The 12,386-nt window shown below is 38.7% G+C and overlaps 1 protein-coding gene across 3 annotated transcripts in view; it reads right to left on the bottom strand.

Annotated features, from left to right (window-relative positions):
* Positions 1-12,386, bottom strand: part of dcaf6 (ddb1 and cul4 associated factor 6) — a 50,565-nt gene that overhangs the window by 1,356 nt on the left and 36,823 nt on the right. For 2 of the 3 annotated variants that reach the window (XM_066686328.1, XM_066686330.1), the window contains 5 exons: positions 9,521-9,869; positions 7,865-8,003; positions 7,207-7,363; positions 7,004-7,092; positions 697-802 (listed from right to left, as the gene is read on the bottom strand). In XM_066686328.1, the coding sequence (XP_066542425.1) occupies positions 697-802; positions 7,004-7,092; positions 7,207-7,363; positions 7,865-8,003; positions 9,521-9,869 (840 nt within the window). The remainder of the gene's footprint in view (positions 1-696; positions 803-7,003; positions 7,093-7,206; positions 7,364-7,864; positions 8,004-9,520; positions 9,870-12,386) is intronic. The other variant, XM_066686329.1, reaches the window with a different exon arrangement.

Genomic DNA, 12,386 nt, shown 5'->3' with positions numbered 1-12,386 from the left:
CATTGCTGGACAGAAGGTACATGTATTTAAAACCACATTTGTAGAAGCAGAAATTTCTGAATGCAGCTAAAACAAATCTTAAATGTTCTCAAACGCTGAAGACAACAAGCTGGTTAGAAAAAAAAAGTCCACATCATGATGTGTTATCTTGTGCATAAGTTTTTCCCTGGGTTCAGATAAAAGTGTCAAGGCAATAAAAAGTCCATAAAACCTCTGAAAAAGAAGAGAAGAAATAAAAAACCCTTTTGCAGACAGTGGTCAGACAGAGTAAATAATAGACTAGATATCATGGATGCATCCAATCCTTTCCCTACTCTTTAACTCTGACGTGTCATTTCCAGTGTTTTGCGCAGGGATGTTTTGACACAGGAAGCAGCAGTAGCCGCCATATTTAAGCCAGAATTTTGTTTTGCATTTGTTTGCTTTATACTTCTTTTATCTTTATAGCTCCAGTGTAAATTTAAAATAACAGTCCTCAAACACAAATATCTTGGTTGAGCAGCTCCATTTATGGTAATGGAAAAACTGTAGCAATGCTTCTTTTGACAGAGTGTATTTGGATGCTTTTCTGCACAAAACATCGGATTGAACTGATGACTGATATTAAAATGTACAAGGGCACAAGAACGTCTGACGCAGAGTAGATAGAGCAGCTGTACCAGCTCAAACAGAGTAGCTAAGCAGTGAGGAATTTACCTGTTCGTATGTGGTTGAGTGAGGCCAGCATTCGGAGCATGAAGGAGGCAGGGACTGTAATGGTGTTTCTTGTCTCTTCAAGCATTAGTTCATTGCGAGCTATCACCTACAAAAGAGAAACATTTCAAAATTGCTTTAGTTATACATCACTGTTGCTGCAAGGAATAACTATGGCACCATACTTCCTGGATAAGTTTTACTTAGAACTAATATTAAACTACTATTAAATAATTATCAATACAAAATAAAACAAAAATCATAATAAAATAAATGCATTTAAGTGCTTTAAAAAAGATGACTTCCCTAAAGGTACATTATAAAGTATTTCTGTTGGGACACTTTGCAAAATGTAAATAAAAACAGGATGCAATGATGTGCAGATCATTTATAACCAGTATTTAATTGATAATAGCACAAAGACAATATTTCAAATGTTGAGATACTTTAGTTTATTTCTTTCTTTCTTTCTTTCTTTCTTTCTTTTTTTTTGTAGCACTACAGAACTTATTTTTGCATCCAATTCATAATGGGAATGTGTTTTTTTTTTTAAATAAATAGGTTAAAGAGCAGAATGTCAGTAATATGATGGGGTTTAAAAATCCCACAGAGGCAGAGATGAAGAATCTCTGAAAGGCTGCATGGGCAAACTGTGGAAAATATAACCTAACACAGTTTGTCTGTGCATCTACAAATGCAATTTAAAACTCAAAAGTGCAAAGAAGAAACCATATATAAAAAGTATCCATAAACACTGCTGCCTTCTCTGGGCCAAAACTCATTTAAGATGGATTGAGACAAAGTGGAAAAATGTACCGTGGTCCAACAAATCACAAATGTGAAATTATGAATTATTTTTAGATGTCATGGAAGTTGTGTCCTCTGGGCTAAAGAGGAAAGGGAATATCTGGCCTGATATAAGTGCACAGTTCAAAAGCCTTCATCTATGATGTATGGGGGTGCATTAAGTGAATATGGCATGGGTGACCTATGACATTTGTGAAGGCACCGTTAATGCTGAATGATATATTCAGGAGCAACATGATATATGATACATACTTGGAGCAACATGCTGCCCTCCAGGCAATGTTATTTTCTGGAAAGGCCTTGCTTATTACGTTAGAACAGCAAGGCTCCTTAATAAAAGAGTGTTATCAAGTAGAGACATGTTAGCTAGTGAAAAACATTGCAGCATTATTAAAGGGAAAACACTATCATTTAGAGCAGTGGTTCTCAATTTTTTAGACCAAGTACCACCCATTATCAAACCACAACCTTCAAGTACCACCTATGGTTCTTACCATAGAAACAAGTGTGCCCATGGTTCTTCCTCTTGGGGCATAAGGCAAAATCTTGTTGAATTTTGAATGTTTTTGTTTACTTTAAATTTGCATGTTATCTTAAAATAATTCTTAAAAATGATAGAGATAATACAAATAACTCCGCCTAAACTGAAAGTTTTAAACACAATTATACATCTATGAGAACATGTGTTTTGAAAGAAATAAAAAGGAGAAGAAGACACTTTTATAGCAGTTATGTGCTTTTATTGGGTATTGATGAAAACCGATTGATGTATCAGTCTGTGAAGGAGGTGTGGCACTGTATTAAACAGTGTTTTAGGACTTTAATGAGGTGAAGAACAGTACACGTTTTCCTTCAGCTGAATGTTTTCTTCTATTTTGTGTTCATGTGTACAGAATTCTCACTCCTTCTGGGCTCCAGAGAATTTCACAGGCTTGTTTTTTCTCATTTTTGTTTTTCCCTTTTTGTAATAAAGTCCAAATTGTTCTCGTCTCATCTTTTTGTTTGTTTGTTTGTTTTTAAAACAATAAATAATTTCATTTGGGCATAATTATGAAAACTGTGACACATCATGTAATTTACACATGAAAACCTTAGATTTTCAGTTATAAATACATTTCTTAAATAAGTAGTACATATAATACATCGAGGCCAGTGGTTTGCGAAGCCCAATTTGAGAACCACTGATTTAGATCCTGAGCTGTTGAGTAGTTGAAATCCTATAACAAGTAAGAATAGGAAAACAATTCACTTTCAAAACTACAGCAACTGGTCTCCTCAGTTCCCAAATGTTTAGTGTTTTTTAAAAGAAAAAGTGATTCAACACAGTGATGATAGTAAACATGCCCCTGTCCCAACATTTTTTTTACAGTGTCAGGCACAAAATGTATTTTTTTCAAAAAGCAAACTTTCTTAGTTTCAGCATTTCCAACGTAACATTTGCACGTTTCATTTAAAGATAGGGTTTAAATCATGTGCACATATTTGCATTTTGTTGTCATTTACATTTTGCACAGTATCCCAACTTATTTTTGGAAATGAGGTTTGTACAAATAATTAATTTGTCCACAAATGTCAGAAATATTGTAAACTATAAATGCATAAATTACCAACCAAATATAATATTGGGCTCTTTGTTTTTAGACCTGCGGTGTACAATTCTTGCATGGTCTGAACCTGAGTGTAAAGTCACCAACATACAGATTCTAAGTCTTCTCAGTCTAGAGCCATGGTTATCTCAACGAATGGGCATGCTCAATTCTCAAATTCATTTTCTATGTATCTAAGAATTATTTTAACACCCTTTTTATCTGTGAGTTATCTTATACACATTTTCTCCAAAATAATCCCCACAAGTACAGAAATAACTTAATATTTATAATATTATTATTAAGTTATTATTATTATTAAGTTAATTAGCCTTTTTATCTGGAAATTTAAAAATACATTAAAAGGTGCTCACTAACTTTGCAGGCTCTGTGTACTGTATATGAAATTATAATTCAGCTTCATGTTCAACACATATTGACCCTAATGTGCATCTGCGCAAATGTGACACTGATCAACAGAAACCTGGAAGGAGTCTCACATTCGTTCTGACAGAGAGTGCTTGTGTGAGAGGGACAGGTTCCCAGCTGTCTGCAAAACTAATAGTAGTCAGCTGTTCCATGAGCTGCAGAGGCATGCAGCTGCTTCTGCGTGTCTTAGGCACAGAGCCAAGCAAACTCCGTCCAACACTCATTTAACTCATTCAGCCAAAATAACTCTAACTGAAGTAGTTAAGCCAAACAGAGGCAATCCTGTACCTGCAGTGCTGAACTGTAACTGTACTGCCCTCTAGTGGCTCTGCAGCACCTAAGCCTAGTATTCCCACACATTGCTGGCTTGACATCTACTTTTTACTGTTACAGGTAACAGGTCATCAAATGTACCTTTAACGTTTTTGAGAAGGCTGGTGGATGGCTGGGTTTGTAAAACTACTGTTTTTTTTTAATTGGTCCAAAAAGCGGAAAAGAATGATGTTCTCTAAATGCTGTTACTGTTCAACCAAGTGGGTTTCCAAGATATCAAGAGTGAGGGTGTACTGATATTGGGACTATTTTCATGTGGGAACAATCTGATTTATAATTCTTAGTGGTGCATTTAGACATAGGGAACCTGAAAAAAAAAACAGGTCGTGTTTGCACTTTACATCAATAGTTAAACACAATTAAGTATTGTGGCTCAATTACCTTTCTTGGAGTGTGAATTTTCTGTACACAGCAGTTTTTTTTCAACAGTCCCTAAAATATGTAAACCTCCTGACAGTGCTAAAGCTGCTTCTTCCGCTCTCTGTGGTTCATTCCTACATTTCTTTGAAATTAAAATTGTGAAAATATTTGTGCTCGTGCATCGTCTTCTGCTGATAACTCCACTTCAACCCTTCCCTTCATTCTCCAGGTGACAACCCATCCTTGTTTCCTCTTTCTGCTTTTCATACTGTTGACTCCTTTTTTATTGATATCCTAGTAAAATCTAAAACTACAACCTGTTCAGTAGACCCTCTCCATTCATCTCTAACTAAAGCCTGTCACTCTGCCCTAGTCACGCATCTCACAACTCTTATTAATCAAACACTGCATACTGGTCATGTTCCATCTACCTACAAAATTGCTGCAGTCACTCTTTTACTCAAAAAAAAAAAAACAGTTTTGATCCTCTGACTCTAGTTAACTTCCAGCCTATATCTAATCTTCCTTTCCTGGCCAAAAATCCCTTGAACGTACTGTTGCTAGTCAACTTCAAAACCATCTTGAAACTCACAATATCTTTGAACCATTCCAGTCTGGATTCTTTCCCTTCCACAGCACTGAAACTGCCTTGATAAAAATATTGAATGATCTTTTAGCTGTGGATTCTGGCTCTCTCTGTATCCTATTACTATTAGATCTGAGTGCAGCTTTTGACACAGTAAGTCACCGCATCCTTCTGTCCAGGCTGCAAGAGCTGGGCATTCATGGTGCCGCCCTGGACTGGTTCACATCATATCTAACTGACAGAAAACAGTTCATTACCTTTTCTGGTCATACTTTTTACACTTCTCCTGTTATTCAAGGGGTACCTCAAGGATCAGTGCTTGGGCCCCTTCTTTTCATTGCATACATGCTTCCCCTTGGACATACCTTGCGTCATTTTAATCTTGACTTCTGCTATGCGGATGACATTCAGATTTATTTTTGTACTAAAAATACTACTTCTAAAAAAAACCCACCTCTTGACCACTTAGAAACCTGTTAAATCACAACTTTCTCATGTTAAATAGTGACAAGACTGATCAGTTCCCAATCAATTCTCAAAAAAGTTGGTTTCCTTTCTCTCTCTATCGATGATTCAAGTGTATCTGCTTGTTCCCTGGTTCGTAATCTGGGTGTCATCTTTGACTCAACTCTTTCACTTAGTGCTTACATCAGTTCTAGAATCAAAACGTCATATGTTAATCTCCGTTAACTGTCAAAATTAGGCCATCTCCTTCTCAATCTGCTGCTCAAATCCTTATTCATGCCTTCATCTCCACCTGCTTAGACAACTGCAACTCTCTTCCCTTTGGCATCAGCTCTTCCACTGTCCACAGACTTCAGATTGTTCAGAACTCTGCTGCCCACCTTCTCCCTTGCACTCACTCTCACCAACACATCACGCCTGTTCTCCACCATCATCACTGGCTTCCCATAAAGTACCAGATTCAATTCAAAATACTTCTCACTTACAAAGCTCTAAATAACCTTGTCCTTCATACCCATCTGCTCTTCTCCATCCCTACAAACCCACTGGCACTCTCAGGTCTTCCTCAGCCTGGCTGCTCACTGTTTCTCCTTCCAGCCTCCACTGCTGAGGTGATCAAGTTTTCTGTAGACCTGCTCCGCAACTGTGGAATCCCCTTCCCCCTCTGGTTCAACATTCTCCTACTCTCTCTATATTCAAATACTCAAAAATATATTTTCCCCTTGCTTATAATATTCCTCAAACTTAATCTATTCATTGTAACTGTATGTCTTTCTGTGTTCTATGTATTGGCACTTGTAAGCGTCTTTAAGTTCATGAAAATCGCTATATAAATATAATGTATAACTATTATGTGCTTCTGTTTATGTTATAACCCCACTTTGGTCTGCACTGACCTTCATTTTGAGTATGAATGTTCCCTTTCCCTAGAGATCAGTTTAGTTCTTTGATTGCTGTGACTGTAATAAAACACTTGTATGTTTACAAGAGCAGTCTGCCTCTTTATTCACACACACTAAGAATCACATGATAGGGAGTAAGTGTTCACAGGCGGTTAAGTGAAGTATCCCCCCAAGCCTGATGTAGGGCGGGAACAGGGGGAATCTTTCAAAAAGCAGACTTGTAACTTTAAGGCAGTGGCACTATGACAACTAAATTCTCCCCAACACTTTTTTTTGCAAAAAAAGTGGATTTGCCCAGGGTGTCACACAAGCTTGAACTGCCACTGTGCAGTCTACCAAGTGCATGGTGTGATCAACTGGGAACACACTGGGCACCCCTGACTTAAGCCTTAGCTAAACAAGTAGCTAAAGCCAAGGCTGAGCCAAATATGAAACTTGCCAAAAGGCTAGGCTGGACTTTAATTCTGTCTCTCAACAGAGGTAACTGAGCTGTGCATAAAGGAGATTTAATCAGCAACTAGAGTTGATCCACACCTTGATTGACCTCAATATAAATCAATACAAAGTCAAATTGACCTAGCAAATTGAGAATAGGATTCATGAATATATTAATTTTAGCATTTTAGATTAGGTTCATTTTTTGTAAGTCAGGTTAAAGAAATAAGGCTAAACTCTGCCTGAAACATCTCCTTATGCATACTTAATAGCTACTTATGAAAAGCAGCTAAAGCAGCATAAGCAAGCACAGTTCCCTCATCCTGCACTAGCCTTGTAATTTTACTTTCCCTAGAGTTACAGAGTTAAAGGAGAGGTTTACAATTCACCAAAGAGATTTACTGTACCTCATCAGCAAGGTCTCTGTTAAACGATGGCGACTGTTCCAGTGGTGACCAGAGTTTGATGTCGTAGTCTATGCCAGATGAGGCGAGAACTGGCACAAACAGAAATATATAAAATTAAGGATAAATCTTACATGCATCATTTTTAATTGCCTTCTCTTATATCAACAGTAGCTCCCATAGGTTCCAGGCTTTATGGTACTCACTGGGGTCATAAGGGTGAGGCTGTAAGCAATTGACCACGTGATTGTCAGCCTCCAGCAACATCAAGTGCTCCCCTGTATGTCTGTCCCAGATGAATATATGGCCACAGTCTGAGCCACTCATCACAAAGTTATTCCCCCAGAAACATGACTCCTTTATCTGCACTCACACACACAGTGTAATGTTAAATATCTTAAACCTATGGAACCCATAGTTAAATGTATGTCCATATGTCACCTCAATGCTCTCATATCTACATGGCATGTTAGGTATATTAGACAGTATAAGGGAGTAAGATATTGACAAAAAGCCTAAATATCATTTGGATAATAATCCAGATTGGTTTTTATTTACCATTGGTAATTTAATTGTGATATTTTTATTGACAATTACTTGTATTTTTCTTATTACCTGCTGATACTGACAGTTATGGAATAGCTGGGAAGCTGGAACAGTATATTAGCAAAACACTATCATGGGCTTCAATTGCATATTGACTGGCGTTACTGTGATAAATTACCCTAGAGTTAAAGGGGTAAAACAACAAGCAAAAATGTAAACTTTGAGTCAGTAAGAGCATGTGATTTAGTCTTGTTGGCTATTATCAATCACTGTGGCAACTCATGACAGATGAATATATCTACTGTAGCTGGAACTCACCATAGTCCTGGAGTTGCGATGGCCCTTGTACATCATTTTGACTGAAGGTCTCCTGATGTTCTGCGTCTCGCTCTCCTCCATTTCACGCCTTTCCTTCCTCCTGCGGAACAGCTCCTGGATACGAGCTGCTGCTGAGCGCCTGGGGACAGACACATCAAACTTGGACATCCGAGAATGATCAGGATGTAGGCTTTTGAAAGCAAACATGTAACCACTTTGTTATATTAGAAATATTCTCTTATTATTCCAACACATTTATCATGCAACTTACTGATTGATAGTTATGATTGAATTATTTAAACAATAATATACAACCCTTACACATTTAAAATTTGGGTAGAGGCTGTTAATTATCTGTCTATTGTCAGTTAAACAGCAGCCAAGGCAAGACTGCTGTTAATTTCTTGAATCAGTTGTGCTGTTGTTTTCACATTTGACTCACAAAATCACTGCACTTTTATCTGAACCTTATTTAAACACAAAATAACATGATTAATGCTTTTAAACAGTACACAACATTCACTCTAAAAACACACATTAATGCATCAATCCCTGGAAAACTCGATTAAACAAAAAGTGCCCTGTTTAAAACCCATGCATACCATTCCTTTGCCGGGTTAGTCACTGATTGAAGTGTCATTAAAACCTACCCACACATTTTCTACACACTCAGGCAAAACAGTTAACAGTCTGTCACTGTTAAATAAACAACAAGCACTGCAGACATTTGTAGTTCCATATTAGTAGTTTCATATTTTCTAATATAATGTTTAAAATCAACAAACTATCCACTGCTTGCAGTTAGATTTTAGTAATGCACAGTCTTTACAATACCTGATCATCCTTTCACCCACTGAGGAGCCTCGGAAATTAAACCTAATAAGCAGAACGTCATTTCAAAATTGTGTCCTTTGTACAAACTACTGAGAAGATTGTGTTATGTAGGGATGCTACTATATAAAATATCTATGCTTATATAAATCACCAATAAAATACATTGTGATGGCTAATAGATAATATACGTCAAAAAGATTCCTTTCAAAATCAGTTGTATTAATAGTGAGTTTTATTCCCCTTCTGAGGTAGCTTTATAGCCGCTGCTGAAAGGGTTTAATTACATTCAGCTAAGAGCATTTGTAAGGTCAGATTCTGATGTTGGGTGATTAGTTCTGCACTACTCCAACTCATCTCAAAGTTACTGAATGACGCTTCATCACTCCAGAGAATGCAATTCCACTGCTCCACAGCCCAGTGCTGAAGGCTTGATGAGTTTCTAGCTGACACAATTAATTAAGCATGTAGATATTTTGGCTCATGTAGTCTTTTAGAATTGCATTCACATCTTTGCTAATCTCTTCCGCATGATGTGGTGCTGATATCAACTAGGCAATATGAGTGAACTGCAAAGTAGGGAAGTAGTAATTACTTTAGTGTTGGTGTCTGTACTGGCAAAAAATAATGCCCTTAATTTCTGCAATAATATTTTTGTCCTGATTTATAAATGTATAAAGTATATTGTGCATCCCCGTTCATGTTGCAAACAAGTAGGTTGGGCTTTATTAAAACTCTATGCACTCTATGTAACAAGACTCTGAGGACTGCTCGGCACCCAGTATTGACTAAGCAAATATTTACTTGACTAAGGAAAGCCCATACCTCTGTCCCTGAGCTCCTCTGTACCTGGCTGAGGGGATGAGGATTGGGTCATCGTCGCTGTCGTCCGAGTCTTGGTGAGTACGGGAGGTTTGAGTGGACCCCTGAGTGCCCTCCCCAGCTGGTTCGGTCCTCCTGCAGCCCTCAGTGGACTCCTCTGAGCCTGCTGCTGGCAGATCCTCTGACCTGGCTGGGCCTTCTACAGCTCTTGGTGACAGACCGCTGGCTGCTGGCTCCTGTTGATGAGTGCTCCCCTCTGAGCTGCCGGAGGCTTTCTCTGTGCTGCTGTCAATGCTCTCACTCTCCTCTGGGACAGTTGTTGGCCTGCTGACTGTCCCTAGCCCTGCAGAAACTGTTGAGTGAGGAGAGGAGGCAGGTGAAGTTTATGACTGAAAGCTGGTCATGGTTGAAGGAGTGACAACACACTTTGTGGAATATATGAGTTTGCTGTAATCTCATAAAGCATGTACTATGTAGCTGTCAAAAAATAAATAAATAATATAAAATAAAAACAGACTGACAAATTACAATGGCAATTGACCTAATAACAATACACCAATTCTCTACTCATTATTACACATTTTTCATAGTTCTCGTCCTGCTCCTTTTATTTTTGCTTGTAAGTCCGGGGCTGCCATTGGTGATGCTCAGAGTGGGCCATGGAATAATTCTAATGTATTAAAGAAACGCCGTTTATGACAAAAGCTGTGCGAAGACGCGAGGGAGTGAAAGTGCTCGCGAGACCGAGTGGTATGCGTGCGAGGGCTAGGGAGTCAAAGTACGCGAGAGAAACCGGTGGAGAGGATATGTGTGAATAATTCATCCTGATTCCGATGCTATTCATGTGGAAGCCACAGGGCGGCACTATTTAATAAAGAGCATTGATGATGGCTGAACCTAAAGTGGTGTAGTGAGATCTGTCATGGCAGTGGTTCTCCAACTTTTTAGACCAATTACCACCCATTATCAAACCAAAACCTCCAAGTACCACTATGATTTTTACCACCGGAGCATGTGCACCCTTGGTTCTTCCTTTGTTCCGGGAATATATGGCAAAATCTTGCTTGAATTTTTTAATGTTTTTGTTGCTTTTTATTTACTTGAAATTTGCGTGTTAAATACAAAATGATCTAAAATAATTACTAGAGTGTGGCACGTTGACGCAGCAAGTAGTGTCGCACTCACACAGCTCCTGGAGTTTGTGGGTTCAAGTCCCGCTCCGGGTGACTGTTTGTGAGGAGTGTGGTGTGTTCTCCCTGTGTCTGCGTGGGTTTCCTCCAGGGGATCTGGTTTCATCCCATGGTCCACAAACACACGTTGGCAGGTGGATTGGCGACTTAAAGGTGTCAGTAGGTGTGAGTGAATGTGTGTGTGTGTCTGTGTTGCCTTGTGAAGGACTGGCACGCCCTCCAGGGTGTATTCCTGCCTTGCGCCCAATGATTCCGGGTAGGCTCCGGACCCACCGTGACCCTGAACTGGAAAAGCGGTTACAGACAACGAATGAATGAATAATTACTAGAAATTATAGAGAGAATACAAATAACTAGGCCTAAACTGAATGTTTATACATTCAATGTTTAAACACAATTATACTTTTCTAAAGAGCATATAAAATGTATGGGCAATGATATTTATTTGAAAAAAATAAAAAAATAAATAAATAAAGTGCTTTAATAGGCTACAGGTGAAAACAGGGCTGCCGGGGCTTGGGGCAGCTGCTCACAGCGGCTCTCTGCGCTTGTAGCAGTAGGTGAAGAAGGGGCGGCGCTCCATTAAATCTTGCTTTAGCAAATGATTTTAATGATGGGAAGAATGGCCACGTTTTCCTTCAGCTGAGTGTTTTCTTCTATTTTATCTTCACGTGTACAGAATAAAATTAGAATATCATGAAAAAATAGATTTTTTCAAAAATTGAAACTTGTATATTATTCATATTATTCATTACACACAGACTGATATATTTCCAGTGTTTATTTATTTTAACTTGATAATTATAACTGACAACTATTGAAAACCCCAAATTCAATATCTCAGAAAATTAGAATATTATTTAAGACCAATACAAAAAAATAATTTTTAGAAATGCTGGTCTACTGAAAAGTATAACTATGAAAAGTATGAACATGTACAGCACTCAATACTTAGTTGGGGCTCCTTTTGCCTGAATTACTGCAGCAATGCGGTGTGGTATGGAGTCGATCAGTCTGTGGCACTGCTCAAGAGTTATAAGAGCCTAAGTTGCTCTGATAGTGACCTTCAGCTCTTCTGCATTGTTGGGTCTGGTGTATTGCATCTTCCTCTATACAATACCCCATAGATTTTCTATAGGGTTAAGGTCAGGCAAGTTTGCTGGCCAATTAACAACAGGGATACCATGGTCCTTAAACCAGGTACTGGTAGCTTTGTCACTGTGTGCAGGTGCCAAGTCCTGTTGAAAAATGAAATCTGCATCTCCATAAAGTTGGTCAGCAACAGGAAGCATGAAGTGCTCTAAAACATCCTGGTAGACAGCTGCGTTGACCTTGGACCTCAGAAAACACAGCGGACAAACACCAGCAGATGACATGGCACCCCAAACCATCACTGACTGTGGAAACTTTACACTGGACCTCAAGCAACATGGATTCTGTGCCTCTCCTCTCTTCCTCCAGACTCTGGGACCTTTATTTCCAAAGGAAATGCAACATTTACTTTCATCAGAGAACAGAACTTTGGACTACTCAGCAGCAGTCGAGTCCTTTATGGAAGCAAGACACTTCCGACACTGTCACTTGTTCAAGAGGGCTTGACACAAGGAATGCGACAGCTGAAACCCTTGTCTTGAATACGTCTGGTGTGTGGTGGTTCTTGAAGCACTGAGTCCAGCTGC

The sequence above is a fragment of the Hoplias malabaricus genome, chromosome 12 (assembly GCF_029633855.1).
Source record: "Hoplias malabaricus isolate fHopMal1 chromosome 12, fHopMal1.hap1, whole genome shotgun sequence".
Taxonomy (NCBI): Eukaryota; Metazoa; Chordata; class Actinopteri; order Characiformes; family Erythrinidae; genus Hoplias; species Hoplias malabaricus.
The sequence above is the reverse complement of the archived record's forward strand: the minus strand, read 5'-3'. Positions and strand labels throughout refer to the sequence as shown.